Here is a 14,076-nt window from a genome sequence, read left to right as displayed (position 1 = left end):
ACTTGTATATCAGTGTTAGTGATTGATTTATCTTTCTATATAATAATTCTAAAAAAAATTAGACTTTTAGACAATTGAATAAGATTGGATAAAATTTTTTTCAATATTCATGTTATCATTTTCATATACATAACAATAAATCATTACATTTAATTTTGTAAAATTTTGTTCACATCAACTATTTTTTTTAATACAATTTTCAATATATATAATATTTATATTTTATATATATACAAGTCTATAATTTAATACAAAATATTAATATTCTTTATATTATCGATACGATTTCACATATCTTATACAAATTAATAAATAACTAAACTCAAAATAAAACACTAAACAAATAAACATAAACAAAATACAACATTTGGAAAATGTGTTACTTTTGAGTGGAATTAGTATGGGATTACTTTAACTATAATAATAAAAATAAAAAAAAATGATATATTTAAGTAAGATTGATGAAAATAATAAAAATAGACAAGTATGTTTGTTTGGGGGTTTGGATTTTGAGTTGAGATTTGAATAATAAAAATTTTGAATTTGAATAGTTATATGATGTGATATAAATAGTTGTTAGTGTGATGTATTTAATGTAAAATTGATTTTTAGTATAATATAAAAAATAAAAAATAAATATTTGATTTGACGTTTTTTTAATGTATTTAAAATCTAATCCCCAAACAAACACACCATATGGATGAATAGTGTATTAAAGCTCGTAGTCACCTAGAGGTTCGATTGTTCGAAACTGCTCATGACAGACTCTTTGGAATGTTGTTGAGATCTCAATCGCACAACTTGATTTCAGGGCGTGTAATATTCAAGAAGCTTAGGAGTCTCAAAGAAAATTTCATTTTAATTCCAACAGTGGAATATTATTTAATTAAATGAGGTATTTTAAAAGGGATGTAATTAGTAGATAATTAAGAATGTATTAGTAAAAATAATTATAAATTAAAATTAAAATAACTAATTAATTTAATTAAAATTAAAAAAATAAAATTTAAAAATTTAAAACGAGATTAAAGTACATTTGGGACGATGGAGTATGAATCTATTTTCGAATAAAAGGTGATAGTGATAGTTATTTGAATTAATTATTATTATAAGTACAGAAAAAAACAAAAAAAAACAAAAAAAAAAAAAAAAAAAAAAAAAAGGTAAAATGGGTAGCGGTCTGAGGCAAATACTGCAATATTTCAGGTTTGATTAGGTAGGCCTTTTTTCTTGTCTGCTTGCCGGACCCATTTATCATTTTTTTATTATAAAAAATAAAAAATACATAAAATATTGAAATACGTATAAAAAATAAATAAGGCAATATTATTTCAATAAAAAAATTTTCAAAAAATTAATATATTACTATACATTCTTTATTTTTATATTTTCTACACAATTTCTCATATCTCACATAAAAAATATCAAAATACAAAATAAACACACCCTCAGTGTGTTCACTATATATTTCCGGAGGAATATATTTTTTTATGTTATGTTTGAAAATTTGTATAGATAATTAAAAAATATATATATTGTATTATATTGTTGGTTTTTTTGAATTGTTAAAGTATATATTATATTAAGGAGTATGTATATTATATATTTAAGAATATTTATGTAGAATTGTTTCACACTAAAAACTATTACGTTAATAAACCCATCATTGAACATGTAAATATTAATTAATTATGTTAGTATTATAATTCAATAATTTGAAATCTTCCAATGAATTTAAAATATAAATTCATGATAGTACTATACTACTATTATTTTATAGTTGAACAAAATTACACTATTGTTCAAATAGTTCAGCAACGTGGTCATGGTTTTATATGATTCTGTTCTGCATGCATACTCTACAGGTGTGTGTTTTATTTTTTTTTTCAGATTTTTCCATATTTTTAATACTATTAACTATTTTTATTTTATTTTTAAAGATATCAAATCAAATATTTATTTTTTATTTTATTTTTAAAGATATCAAATCAAATATTTATTTTTTATTTTTTACATTATTTAAAAAATAATTTAAATTTAAAACATTACATTAAATATATTTATATCACATTATACAACATTTTAATTCAAAAATTTTATATTCAGAATTTAAACCCCAATAAACACACCTAGATGCCATTCAACAAATATTTATATCATTAAACATATAAACTCTTGCTAAAACAAATAATTCAATAATGCTGATTGTTGAATATTTTTTCTAGTTCAATGTATTTACAAAATTGTTCAAGGATTTAGTATCATGTTGATATTAGCTAGAAATTTTGAAAATTTTATACTTCTATCGTCTCATATAAAATGTTCATTTTTTTTTCTTTTAATTTTAATTAAATTATTTTGTTATCTTAATCTATAATTATTTTTATTATAAAATATTTATTTTTATTAATACATTTCTTAATTACTTGTTAATTATATTTTACTTAAATTCTTTTATATACAGTAATATAGATAATTTAGCCGAGATAAATGAAGTAAAAAAAAAAGAATGTATGAATATTTAGTCTTCAATTATAGTAATAATTCAAATTTGCTTTATTAATTAAATAAAATATATATTAGTTAGAATCCAAAATTAAAATAGAAAAGGCAAACCACCTGCATATGGTATTTTTGCACATGTATAGCAAAATGAGCAACTCATATGATACTTTGCAACATAGAACAATCTTTTTCATCATTCCAATTTAAAATACTATTTTTATCATTTTTGTCTGTCTCATTCAAAAGTATTTTTTTCTATTTTTTTTTTAAATCGTATATTAACATCAAAATATCCTTAATTTTTATGAATTTGTTTAGCTTTTAGTTTTAGTTTGAATTGAAATTTTTATTTGATTATTATTTTAAATAGTTTTATTATATTTTATAAGAAAAAATAATATATTTATATTAAAATTATACTAATAAACAATAGTAAATTTGATTTGAAATAAAAAGACAAAATAATTTTCTATATAATAAGAGTGAGGTTGTTTTGTGAGATAATTTGAAGTAGTATATTTTTATCTGAAGTATAGGAAATTGTGTAGGAAATACTATAAAAATATAAATGTATGTGATATATTTATACTTTTGAAAAAATATGTGTGTATTTTTATTTTTAAGTTTTGTCAAAAAATACACTCTTTATTTTCTTAATTATGATTGAATTTTACTACTAATATACCTACTTGATTTTACTTTTTAGATAAAATAATTTCCAAATAAAATATCCTATATAACAAAAAGTTAATAATGTATAATAATAGTATATATTTCTGGTTCATTTATTTAAATAATAATATTTATGTTGAAATTTCTGAATTTACTTTTTCAATGCAACTGAACAGTCATATTGATGATTTTATATTATTATTACTATTATCTTTATTTTTTACTTTATCGTTCTACATAAAATGTTTAGTATTTTTATTTTTATGTTCATAGCTTTCAATATTTTTAAAGTGATAGTTTAATGTGTTTTTTATTTGTAAAATTTGTATTGGATGTAATATTTTTATAAAGAAAATAAGATATAGAAAATGAAAAAATAAAAATAAAAATAAAAATACAAAAGGATACTACAGCCAACTCTAATTAATTTCAAATATGTATTAAAATTTTGAACATTATTTATCGATTTCGAATTATGACCTGTAATATTTCATGTTCAAGTTAAATGTTCACCGATTTTGCATATGGATGTTGTAATAACAATACTCTGGATTTAAAATAGAAATCCAAATTTAGTTATAACGTGTTAGATTTAGTATTTGTGTATCAATTAATACAATTGTCAAGTTGATCATTCTTTTTCTTTTAAGGTTGCAGTACGATGTGTCGAAAATTAAAGTAATCTGGAGAATAAAATAATTAAGAAATAGAAATGATATTTTAATTTCATAGTCACATGAAAATATAATCATTATTAAATAACAACATATATGAATTAATATTTCCAACTTGATTTAGCTTCTGGGCAGTACTATGTCTGATAATTTTTTATTTATTATCATTTTTTTTTCTGAATAAAAAAGTATATCAACAATTTATGCAAACTGAATAGTAATTAGGGTAAATTGTACATTTTATATTGTGTGTTTAGATTTACTATTTTAATTGTCCCACAGTTCGTCTAGTGTGACTTATCTGCCTTGTCGAGCATATATATATATATATATAAGAGAATTTAAGAAGATATAATTATCAAATAATTAAAAGATTTTGTTGTTACGTTCAATTGTTTGTTCAAATTTTTAAGAGCAAAAATCATTTTTGGTCTTATCAATTTTGGTCTCACTCAAATGAAAATTTATCAAAAGATGGTTGATTGGGACATAACACGGTCGTGTTGGTTTGAACACGGGCGTATTTGATGACTCGGAAGGTGACTGGGCGTCCCAGGCAGCCAACACGGCCGTGTTGATTACCTTGCACTTCTGAACACAACACAACTATGTTTTAGTCCATGTTCACGACCATGTTTTAAATATAATCATATTGTATGTCATGTTTATTATTATTTTCACTTATTGGTTAAAATTATTTGATATATATTTATAATTCATAAAAAAATATTTTTTATAATTATTGCATAATATAAAAAATAATTAATTTTCAATATTTTAAAAAAATAATTGCAAAAAAAAAAATATAAAAATAATAATATATTAATATCTTTTAAATAATTCAAAATATGAGCGAATCGAGATCACATCCCTACATTGAGTAATGAAAAGATGGACGGCTGGGATTGCTCCATGCATCGCTACTATCAGATTCGGATAGATCTAACCTTTTGCATAAGTCGTGCGATTGAAATTAATTAATTAATTAATTCATTCATTCATAATGATATGAGTCTGATTAATAATATAAATCTAAAAATAGGTTTGCATGAATATTTATTTGTCTGAATGCAAAATTTGACTCCAAACATTAATTAAATTAAAGTAAATCAATTATATATTTTAATTAATAAATACACACGATGCCGAACATAATTTATTTATTTAATTAATTATTTTATGGTTCGTCGTATCTGGAAATTCGGAATGCATGGCTGCGCAATTACCAAATAGCACACACACACATTCATTAATTGTCTGCTGTTTACTTGGATCTTTTACTTATTTAATTTATTAATGATATTTGAATGTAATTTTTTTAATGAAAATATATTAGAAATCTAATACTTTTAGACTATTATATTATATTCATAGAGAGTTTGATTGCTCCAATCAGCCTATGAAAATTGATAAATAACATCATTGTCATTTTCTTTTAATTTATATATTTTATTAATATAAATTATGTGTTATTTGTTATTATATTTTATATTGTCTGTTATTCACCTATGTATTAGCAGCATTATATTGACTTATAAAATTCAGGTAAGCTTAATTCTATATATATATTTGTTTGATTGTAAATAATAGTGTGAAAATTTAAATGAATACATTGGTAAATATGGCATATTAATATTATTTTTTTTTGGGATAAAATAAATATATTTTTTTTATATAAAAAATTACAATAGTTGAATAATAAAAATTTTGAAAATAATTTCTAAACAAATGTGGCATATTAATATATTTCATACAACTCAGATAAAAGTATAGCATATTATACATATATACATGTATATATATGGATAGCATATAGCTCTTATATATATTAACATCATACATATTATTTAAAGAATAAGCACATGCAATTGGAGGAAAAAAACATACGAGTATATTATTATTATTATTATTATTATTATTATTATTATTTGAATGCAAATTTATTAATTATATGCATAATTGGATAGATGAAAAATAAATAAAAATCAGTTACATGTTGATGTTGGTACAGTTATAAGGTGATCATGTGACCTAACACCTTAAACTAATCATATTAATTAATTAAATTAATGTAGATATTTAATAAATTTGAATATAAATTTCATTTTTTATACATTAAATAGAACATTATTTTAATCAATAACATGCATCAACAATAATGAATGTTTTTTACTTTTTAGTTACCGGTTGGATCTAAAATTGGTACTCCTTTGTCACCTAAAAATATGCTCAAATTTTTTGGCATGAATTTTAATACTATAGTATAATTTTTTTTGTTATTTTATTTTTTATGGTAAAAAATTATAAAGCAATAATTTTTTACTTAAAAAATTAAGAATTATTTTAGGTGACAACAAAAAAAAAAAAAAGAGTAAAAATTTAAGTGACAAGAAAGTAATAATTATAGTTTTTTAAGATGGGATTCAATTATAGTTTTTTATTTCTATTTTTCACCTAAGTAAATAAATTTTTATATATTGAAAACTATACTTTCTCCGTATCAATTTAAAGCACTTTTTTCTAATATTTTCGTATGTTTTACTAAACTTTTTTTAAAAAATAATTATTTATTTATATTAAAATATTGTTAATTTTTACATAAATTGTAAACATATCCTTACATATACAATTCATTTATATATAAAGTATAAAAGGTAAAAATATCAAAATTATCTTACACGTTTTTACTAATTAATAAAATACTATTATTTTTTAATTTACTAATATATATATATATATTTATACACATTAGATTGGAACGAAAAAAAAAATTATCCTTTTAATTTATGAACTAATTTATGGAATATTAATTATATATAATATATTTATATTATATAGAATTTAGTCATTCACAAAAGTTAGATCGATGAACGATGATAATTAACTACATGCAACATTAATTATTAATTTAAATAATATATTGTTGACTTATTATAATTCATGTGATGTCCGTCCATAGTAAATGTATGACACAATAAATCCTTTTTCTCACGCTAGCATTTCATTTTAATAACTTAAAATGTAATAATACGATCGTCTTAATTTATTTGTTAGTTTTTGTTTCGGCATTTCATTTTGATGATTTTAATTATTTATCCTTATTTTTTTTGTTTGTGGTAATTTTATAGTAAATTGTATTGATAAATATAAAAGGGGAAAAAATAAATTAAAAAAAAAAAAGCCTACAAATATTTTAGGACATTTCAAAATAAAACTTATAGCAAATAAATTAAAAGGGACTTATGAACATTTTTATTTAATTGAGTTGAGTTGGTCACATTGACCTAATTAAATAAATTTGTGTATGCAGATATATAGGTAAAGCCTGACCCTGTCAAAAACATAAATACATATATCTATCTATTAATTAATTAATTAATTACACATTAAATTAAGACAGTCATGTAATTTAATGTCTAAACATTTTCAAGTAGAAATAGTCTCCACAACACTAAAGTGTCATTTAACTATGTTATGAATGCCTACAAATACATTCGACAAATGCATAAAATCATCACCCACCCCCCCCCCCCACCCCCACCCCCACCCCCACCCCCTACCAAGTCTTATTCGTATTATTATTACTTGTTTCATTCCAAATAATTTATCTGTTTTGTCATTTTGATTTGTTGAAATATAAAAATTCTTACAATTCATTTATTATACATATAAAATATTAATATTAATATTCTAAAATTTATGGACAAAAAACAAATAAATCTATTGACTCCGGATAGAAAGAGTATTATTGTTGTTGTTTAGTATATACTGCTTTGTTTATATACACAATTTAAAAGGTTTTTATATTATACATCAAGAAACTTTCTTAAGAAAATATATCATATTGGTATTAAATATATATTTTTCTCATAAAATATTAAAATAACTATTCAAATTATTATTATTATTATTATTACTATTTTTTAATTCTCGGAATTCTGATAAAAACAAAAGCTTTAAAAGGTGCTGAGCTTCAGCAGCAAATGGTATTAAATTTATTGTGGAAATTTGTCTTACATATTCTCTTTTTCCCAATTATTCCCTAATCACGATTACATATTCTCTCCCATATTAATAAACTGTCCAAGATAACTATAATTACTACAACCAATAAGTTAAATTTACTAATTAATTTTTCACTCACACATATTTAAAATTAGGACTATATTTACATAAATAATATATCACATTAAAAAATTTAATTTCTATTATTTTCAAAAACTTCAAGTGTATTTCCTTTTTAAAAAATTTGTTAATTTTTACTTTGAAATTTTATATTTCCATCCATAAAATATGATAACAAATAGTATTATGCAAATATAAAATACAAACTAAGCGGGTGTTCACACAATAGTATTTTTTGCTTATATAAATATTACAACCTATACAATATATATTATGCTTATTCACAAAAAATTATGCTTATTCACAAAAAATTCAACAATAAGCCAATATAAAGTACTCAAATTGTCCATCAAACTTACGTAAGAATTTGTGTTGTCTATTAAACTTATATATTTTTTCTGTGACTAATAAGTATATATTTATTTTTATATGAAATTTAAAAAATAATAGTATTATAATTGTGATTGGTAGTTAAAAATAGTTTATAAACAATTTTGCACTTTTTTAAAGTGTAAAAATAACTATGCAATGGTAAAATAAATATATTTGTGAAAAAAAATTAATATTCAATAAAATTATTATTTTGTAATTGAACAACTCAAAATAAAATTATTTAGCGAGAAGAATGAAATACTTTTTATTTATAATAATAAAAAAAAACTTTATCTATTCAAAAAAACCTATTACCCTTCATTTCACATACAAATAATGACTTTGTCACTACAAAATAGTCTCACCTATGTAACTTTTTTCCGGAACTTTTTAAAATAATTTCACTACTTTTTTATCTATTATACTTTTACAATAAAATATTATTATTTTTTAATTTATATATATACATGGGCATATTTACATAATTTTGATGGAGGAGAAAATATAAAAAAAAAAAAAAAAAAAAAACCATCTCCAAAACTGGAGCTTAAATTATGACATCATCAATTGATTTATTTAGTGGAAAGTAAAAAACAAATCTTTATTGGACACATCCCAAGGTGGGGTGGGGAGGGGTGCTTCCTTCGTTGCTTCCTTCTTAGGAAAAGGAGAAGAAGGAAGGATCGCATGAACCCACCCTCCCCACCCCCAACCACTCTTATCCATAATCTTCCATCTCTTTATAATCCCCCATCCCTTCACTCTTTTTTTCCACTCTAAACCAAATTTCAATTCAATCTTCTTCTTCTTCTTCAGACAACACCGTACCGTACCGTATAATAATACATCACTGTAAACAACAAACAACATTAATCAATCAACAATGGCGGATGAAAGCTCTACACTGGAATTCATACGCCAGCACCTCCTCGATGACCACACCTTCATCGACAACTACTCTTCACCATCTCCCGACAACATTAATCTCCTCGTCTTCTCCCCCAACCTCTCCCATTCTTCTTCTTCTTCTTCTTCGTCGTCGTCGTCTTCTTCTTCCTCCTCCGTCGATCAATCCCAATCCCAATCTCCTGTCTACCCCTCCTTCTGCAACTTCATCTCCTCCAACAATATCATCTCCTTCAGCCCCGAAAACATCGATTCTCCTGAATATCTTGATTTCGAAATCAAGCCGACAATCGCCAACACTCACCATAAATCCACCAAATTTTCCGACAGAAAGCCGTCGCTCAACATATCAATTCCTCAGCCGGAAAGCCGCGGCGCCGGCGGCGGAGATAGAAGGCATTACCGGGGAGTCCGGCAGCGGCCATGGGGGAAGTTCGCCGCCGAGATACGCGACCCTAACCGGAAAGGCACACGTGTCTGGCTTGGGACGTTCGACACGGCGGTCGAAGCCGCCAAAGCCTACGACAGGGCGGCGTTCAAGCTCAGGGGGAGGAAAGCCATACTCAACTTCCCCCTCGAGATCGGGAACGCCAGAAATACATCGGAAAACGCACCTGGTATCGCCGCCGGCGGCCGGAAAAGGGAGAGGGAGACGGAGACGGAACAACGGACGGCGAAGGATGCCAAGAGGGAAGAACGGGAAGAAGTAACGGCGTCAGTGCCTTTGACGCCGTCAAGTTGGACGGCGGCCATATGGGACAGTGTGGACGGGAAGAGCATATCTGACGTCCCGTTACTGTCGCCGTTATCTCCTTATCCTAGCCTCGGCTATTCATGGCTCATGGTTCAATGAGACAATGACTTCTCGCGAGGACTAAAATGCACCTGGCGCTAAAAGTCGGGGGTGCATGTAGGATTTCTAAAAGTTTGGGGGTAGCATGAAAATAATACTGAACACTTATGCGGGGGCTTGTGGAGTTCACCATGTTCAATGTTCAGTACTATTTGTTTATTCCTTTGTAATTTCTCTAAGTGAAACGGAAGCACGTTTCTATCGTACGAGTAGCAACTTCTAGTCTTTCTTTCTTTCTTTTTTTCAAACACGACTTTAATTAAATTTGATTAGCTCCAGTCAAGTAGGAAAATATTAAACAATGATGCTGATAATATATTTCAATAAACATCATCAATCATATCGTTTGAATTAGCACAATAAAGCAACGTCGTGTATTTTTCTAAAAATAAACCATATGTCAAAATCAAACTAAATAATTAAATATGGATGACATTGTATTTTGTGCATGTTAGCAATCGTGATCAACATCAAAATAATTCAAATTAGTTCCGAGTCAAAAATTCGGTCACGACAATGGTTAGATAATTTATTATTTGCATTTGTTTGTGGGATTGTTCATTTGTTTGCCCAGTTCAACTCCTTTGGGAAGAAACAAATTAAATTTAGGCCGTATTTGTTTTGATATATTTGAAGGTAGTGAAGATCAAACTATTCTTTCAAATAAATAAATTTTGTATATTTTAGATCTATAAAAAATTATCTGTAAAATTAAGCTTCCATATTATCTTTTAAGAGTATTTTATTTCAAATATGAAATAATTCAAGCCGATCCAATTAAAATCCAAATCCAAGACCATTCTATCATGAACAAATAACAATAATATAATAATAATAATAATAATAATAGTTAATCAAACAGAACAAATTTTAAATATTCAATGGTCAAACGCATTTGATCAAGACTTCAAACCCAATCAATATTTAAAAAAGGCTCAAGTGAAAATTGTTGAATTGAATTTTATTTGGTAGGTGTCGTTTATTTGTTTGGTTGTGTTTTCTCCTTTCCCATTTTATTATTCATCTACATTAAATTGTTTATCTTTTTCTTCTAAAACATTAATTGTATATTAACATATTACATTTAAAATAAAATAAAATAAAATAAAATAAACTTTTTAAAATATCAAATGAAATATATCACAGTTCAATTCAAAACACACATAAATACAGCCGTAATTTCAATAAGATATTTTTTTTCCCTTTACAAAGCAACACACTTTGAAAATGGCTAGCTATGTGTAAATATGTCAGATCATCAATGCACGAACTTAGAAATTTTTGCCATGAGAAAACTTCAATAGAGCAAAATTTTCCAAAAGTAGAATTAGAAATTAGACTGCAAACATGCATCATGCCACAATTTACAAGTTATTTATTTAAAAAGAAAACAAGAGAGCAACATCATGATAAACTAGCTTACCAAATATTTTATGCACAAGTTAAACATCAGCAGATTGTTGAATCAGACTGGACTTCTTTTAAAAAAATATTTTCAAGATTATAGAAAATTAATCATTTCTAATGTCAAAATGATTAATTAAAATACACCAATCCCTGGCATTTGGCAATCACTGATTGAGTTTACAAATTGGAATAAGGGGTGTGGTGGTCAGCAAGTAGGTGAAGAAACTGCATAAACTAATGGTGATGGTCATTAAAATGCAGTTCTTGAAAGCCCATAATATTATAAAAATGGGCAATCATGCTTTTCATGGCAACTTACATAACCTGGCAATCTTATTTTATCACCAATTTAATTATTGCAACAAACAAAAACATATTGCATCACTAGGGTTCTGCTCAATAATACAAATCAATCACTTGCCAACAACTTGTGTTGTGGAAAGCCAAAACAACACATTCTGCAAGTTGGAGCAAATATTATCATTATTGGTTTGATCCCAAGAAAATAAAAACTTGGGCCGACATGGCTCACCTAATTTTATAATAAATCTATTGTCCTCCTAAGTGTGAAACTACACTAAAAATCAAACTTGACCCTATTCCTAAATGGGCTCACAATATTAGGCTAAAGTTCAACACAATGTTCTAAATCCATTCAATCAATCAAGACATGGTGTCCTAAGGGTTTTGCTAGCGACATAAGCAGCAGCCACACAAAACAAAACTGTCCACTTCAGGCAAACCATATGCAACCAATTATTCCTCTTATTATCACTTCTTGGCATTAACTACTCTCTACTTCAAAAAAATCTATATGGGCTAGCTGCACATCACAAGATTATTAGACTGTGGAGCAATTTACTACAGTACACAGCAGATCAAAATAAATAAATTGAAATATGACGGCATGTGTTCCATGAAAAGGGGCAGTGCTCAAATAGTCCCCAAGTTGCAAGTTGCAATAACCAACATCCCACTGAGAGAGTAAATGCAAGAGAAGAGAGAGTGGAAGACTTACTTTAAGCACAGCAGCATGGATGATCAATTTTTCCACAACTTGCTTCTTTCATTAATGCCATTCCTGAAATATCAAGAATGTACGGAAATACCAGAAGTAACCCTTTTGACTACTCTACACTGCACTAAATTGATCTGCAAAAAGATGTCAAAAAAGTAGTTGAATGAGAAAATGAATAGAAAGTCAGAGGGGAGAGGTTGAAGAGAGTTAGAGAACAGTGCAAAATCTTTCAACACAGTAGAATCCAAAACAGCAAACAGCACAGCAAACCAATTTGATCTGCCCACTAGATCAGAAACAAGAACAGCCCACTTGTTGTATGGACCTGTAGTCACATCAACAAGGATTAAGAAATAGCTTTCTCAGAATTCTGTCCACAGTGACCTTTGCAATTTGCACACTTCCTAAACCCCACCCTCATTTAATATTATTTCTTGGATAAAGATAAACAACAATCAATCACCGGTGTATATCTACCCTTAGAAATGATGTAAGCATCTGTGAATCCCTATCTCCAGCTAGCTATTACCATTAACAAGCTCACCTCATTCAGTGTGCAAACCGCTTCCACTTTCCAATAATCAAACCCCACTTTGTGTGTGCCTGCGTATATATATACTGACCTGCCACTCCTGATCTGGTTTCAAGCAAGCACATCCCTTCCTGCATCAATTTCAAATAAGAAGAAAAAGAGGAGGAATTAGTAGCAGTGAAATTCAATTTCTGCATGATTATGTCTTCTGATGAAACCCTAAGTTTGGAGTTCATACGTCAGTACCTTCTCGAAGACTGCAGCTCTGCGGAGGCGTTGGTCGGCAACCTCGCGCTCTGTTTGTCGGATTTCTATGGTGATCGGCCGATTTGGAGCCCCCAGCGAAACGACTCCCCCTCGGATTTCTGCTCCGATTTGGACAATCACCCCGACTCGCCAATTGCGCGCTACTTCAATTTCAGCCCTGACATCTTCGAGTGCGAATCGAAGCCACAAATCGAAATGAGCTGCGTACCGTTGGAGGAGGGAGCCTCTACAACTACTACACAAAAACCGCCCGTCAAACCCGAACCCGAATCCGCGGAGTCGTACCCGCCCACTTTGATCGAAGTCGGCGAGGGAAGGCATTACAGAGGAGTCAGGAAGCGGCCGTGGGGGAAGTACGCCGCGGAGATCCGGGATCCGACCCGGAAAGGCAGCCGGGTATGGTTAGGTACTTACGACACGGAGGTGGACGCCGCCCGGGCTTACGACTCTGCCGCCTTCAGGATGAGGGGAAACAAAGCCATTTTGAACTTCCCGCTGGACGCCGGAAAATCAGCGCCGCCGGCAATCACCGGCCGGAAGAGGATGAGAAGAGAGGGGACATCTGATGATTGTGGAACCCCGAGTCCTTGAACTTTACCATTTCCTTAAAAAGCCTTTGTAAGATTTCACCATGGATGAAAATACTAGGGATGGAAACACTGTAAATTTGCATTATTACTTAAGCAGCCACAAATAGATGGGTATGACACTTCCAAATCGTGAGTGAAATTTCTGATCCTAACAT

At 27.8% G+C, this 14,076-nt stretch overlaps 2 protein-coding genes across 2 annotated transcripts; both read left to right on the top strand.

Moving 5' to 3' along the window:
* Positions 1 to 9,067: 9,067 nt before the first annotated feature.
* On the top strand, positions 9,068 to 10,313 carry LOC127245815 (ethylene-responsive transcription factor 5-like). The gene has a single exon (XM_051266890.1). The coding sequence runs from the start codon at positions 9,232 to 9,234 to the stop codon at positions 10,105 to 10,107; it is 876 nt and encodes a 291-aa protein (XP_051122847.1). The 5' UTR covers positions 9,068 to 9,231; the 3' UTR covers positions 10,108 to 10,313.
* A 2,706-nt stretch (positions 10,314 to 13,019) lies between these two features.
* LOC127245816 (ethylene-responsive transcription factor ERF106-like) lies at positions 13,020 to 14,048 on the top strand. Its single transcript, XM_051266891.1, has one exon. The coding sequence runs from the start codon at positions 13,260 to 13,262 to the stop codon at positions 13,920 to 13,922; it is 663 nt and encodes a 220-aa protein (XP_051122848.1). The 5' UTR covers positions 13,020 to 13,259; the 3' UTR covers positions 13,923 to 14,048.
* Positions 14,049 to 14,076: the final 28 nt, after the last annotated feature.

The sequence above is a fragment of the Andrographis paniculata genome, unplaced genomic scaffold (genome assembly GCF_009805555.1).
Source record: "Andrographis paniculata isolate CXL003 unplaced genomic scaffold, ASM980555v1 Contig25END, whole genome shotgun sequence".
NCBI classification, from domain to species: domain Eukaryota; kingdom Viridiplantae; phylum Streptophyta; class Magnoliopsida; order Lamiales; family Acanthaceae; genus Andrographis; species Andrographis paniculata.
Note: the sequence above shows the minus strand (reverse complement) of the source record. Positions and strands in the feature narration are given on the sequence as shown.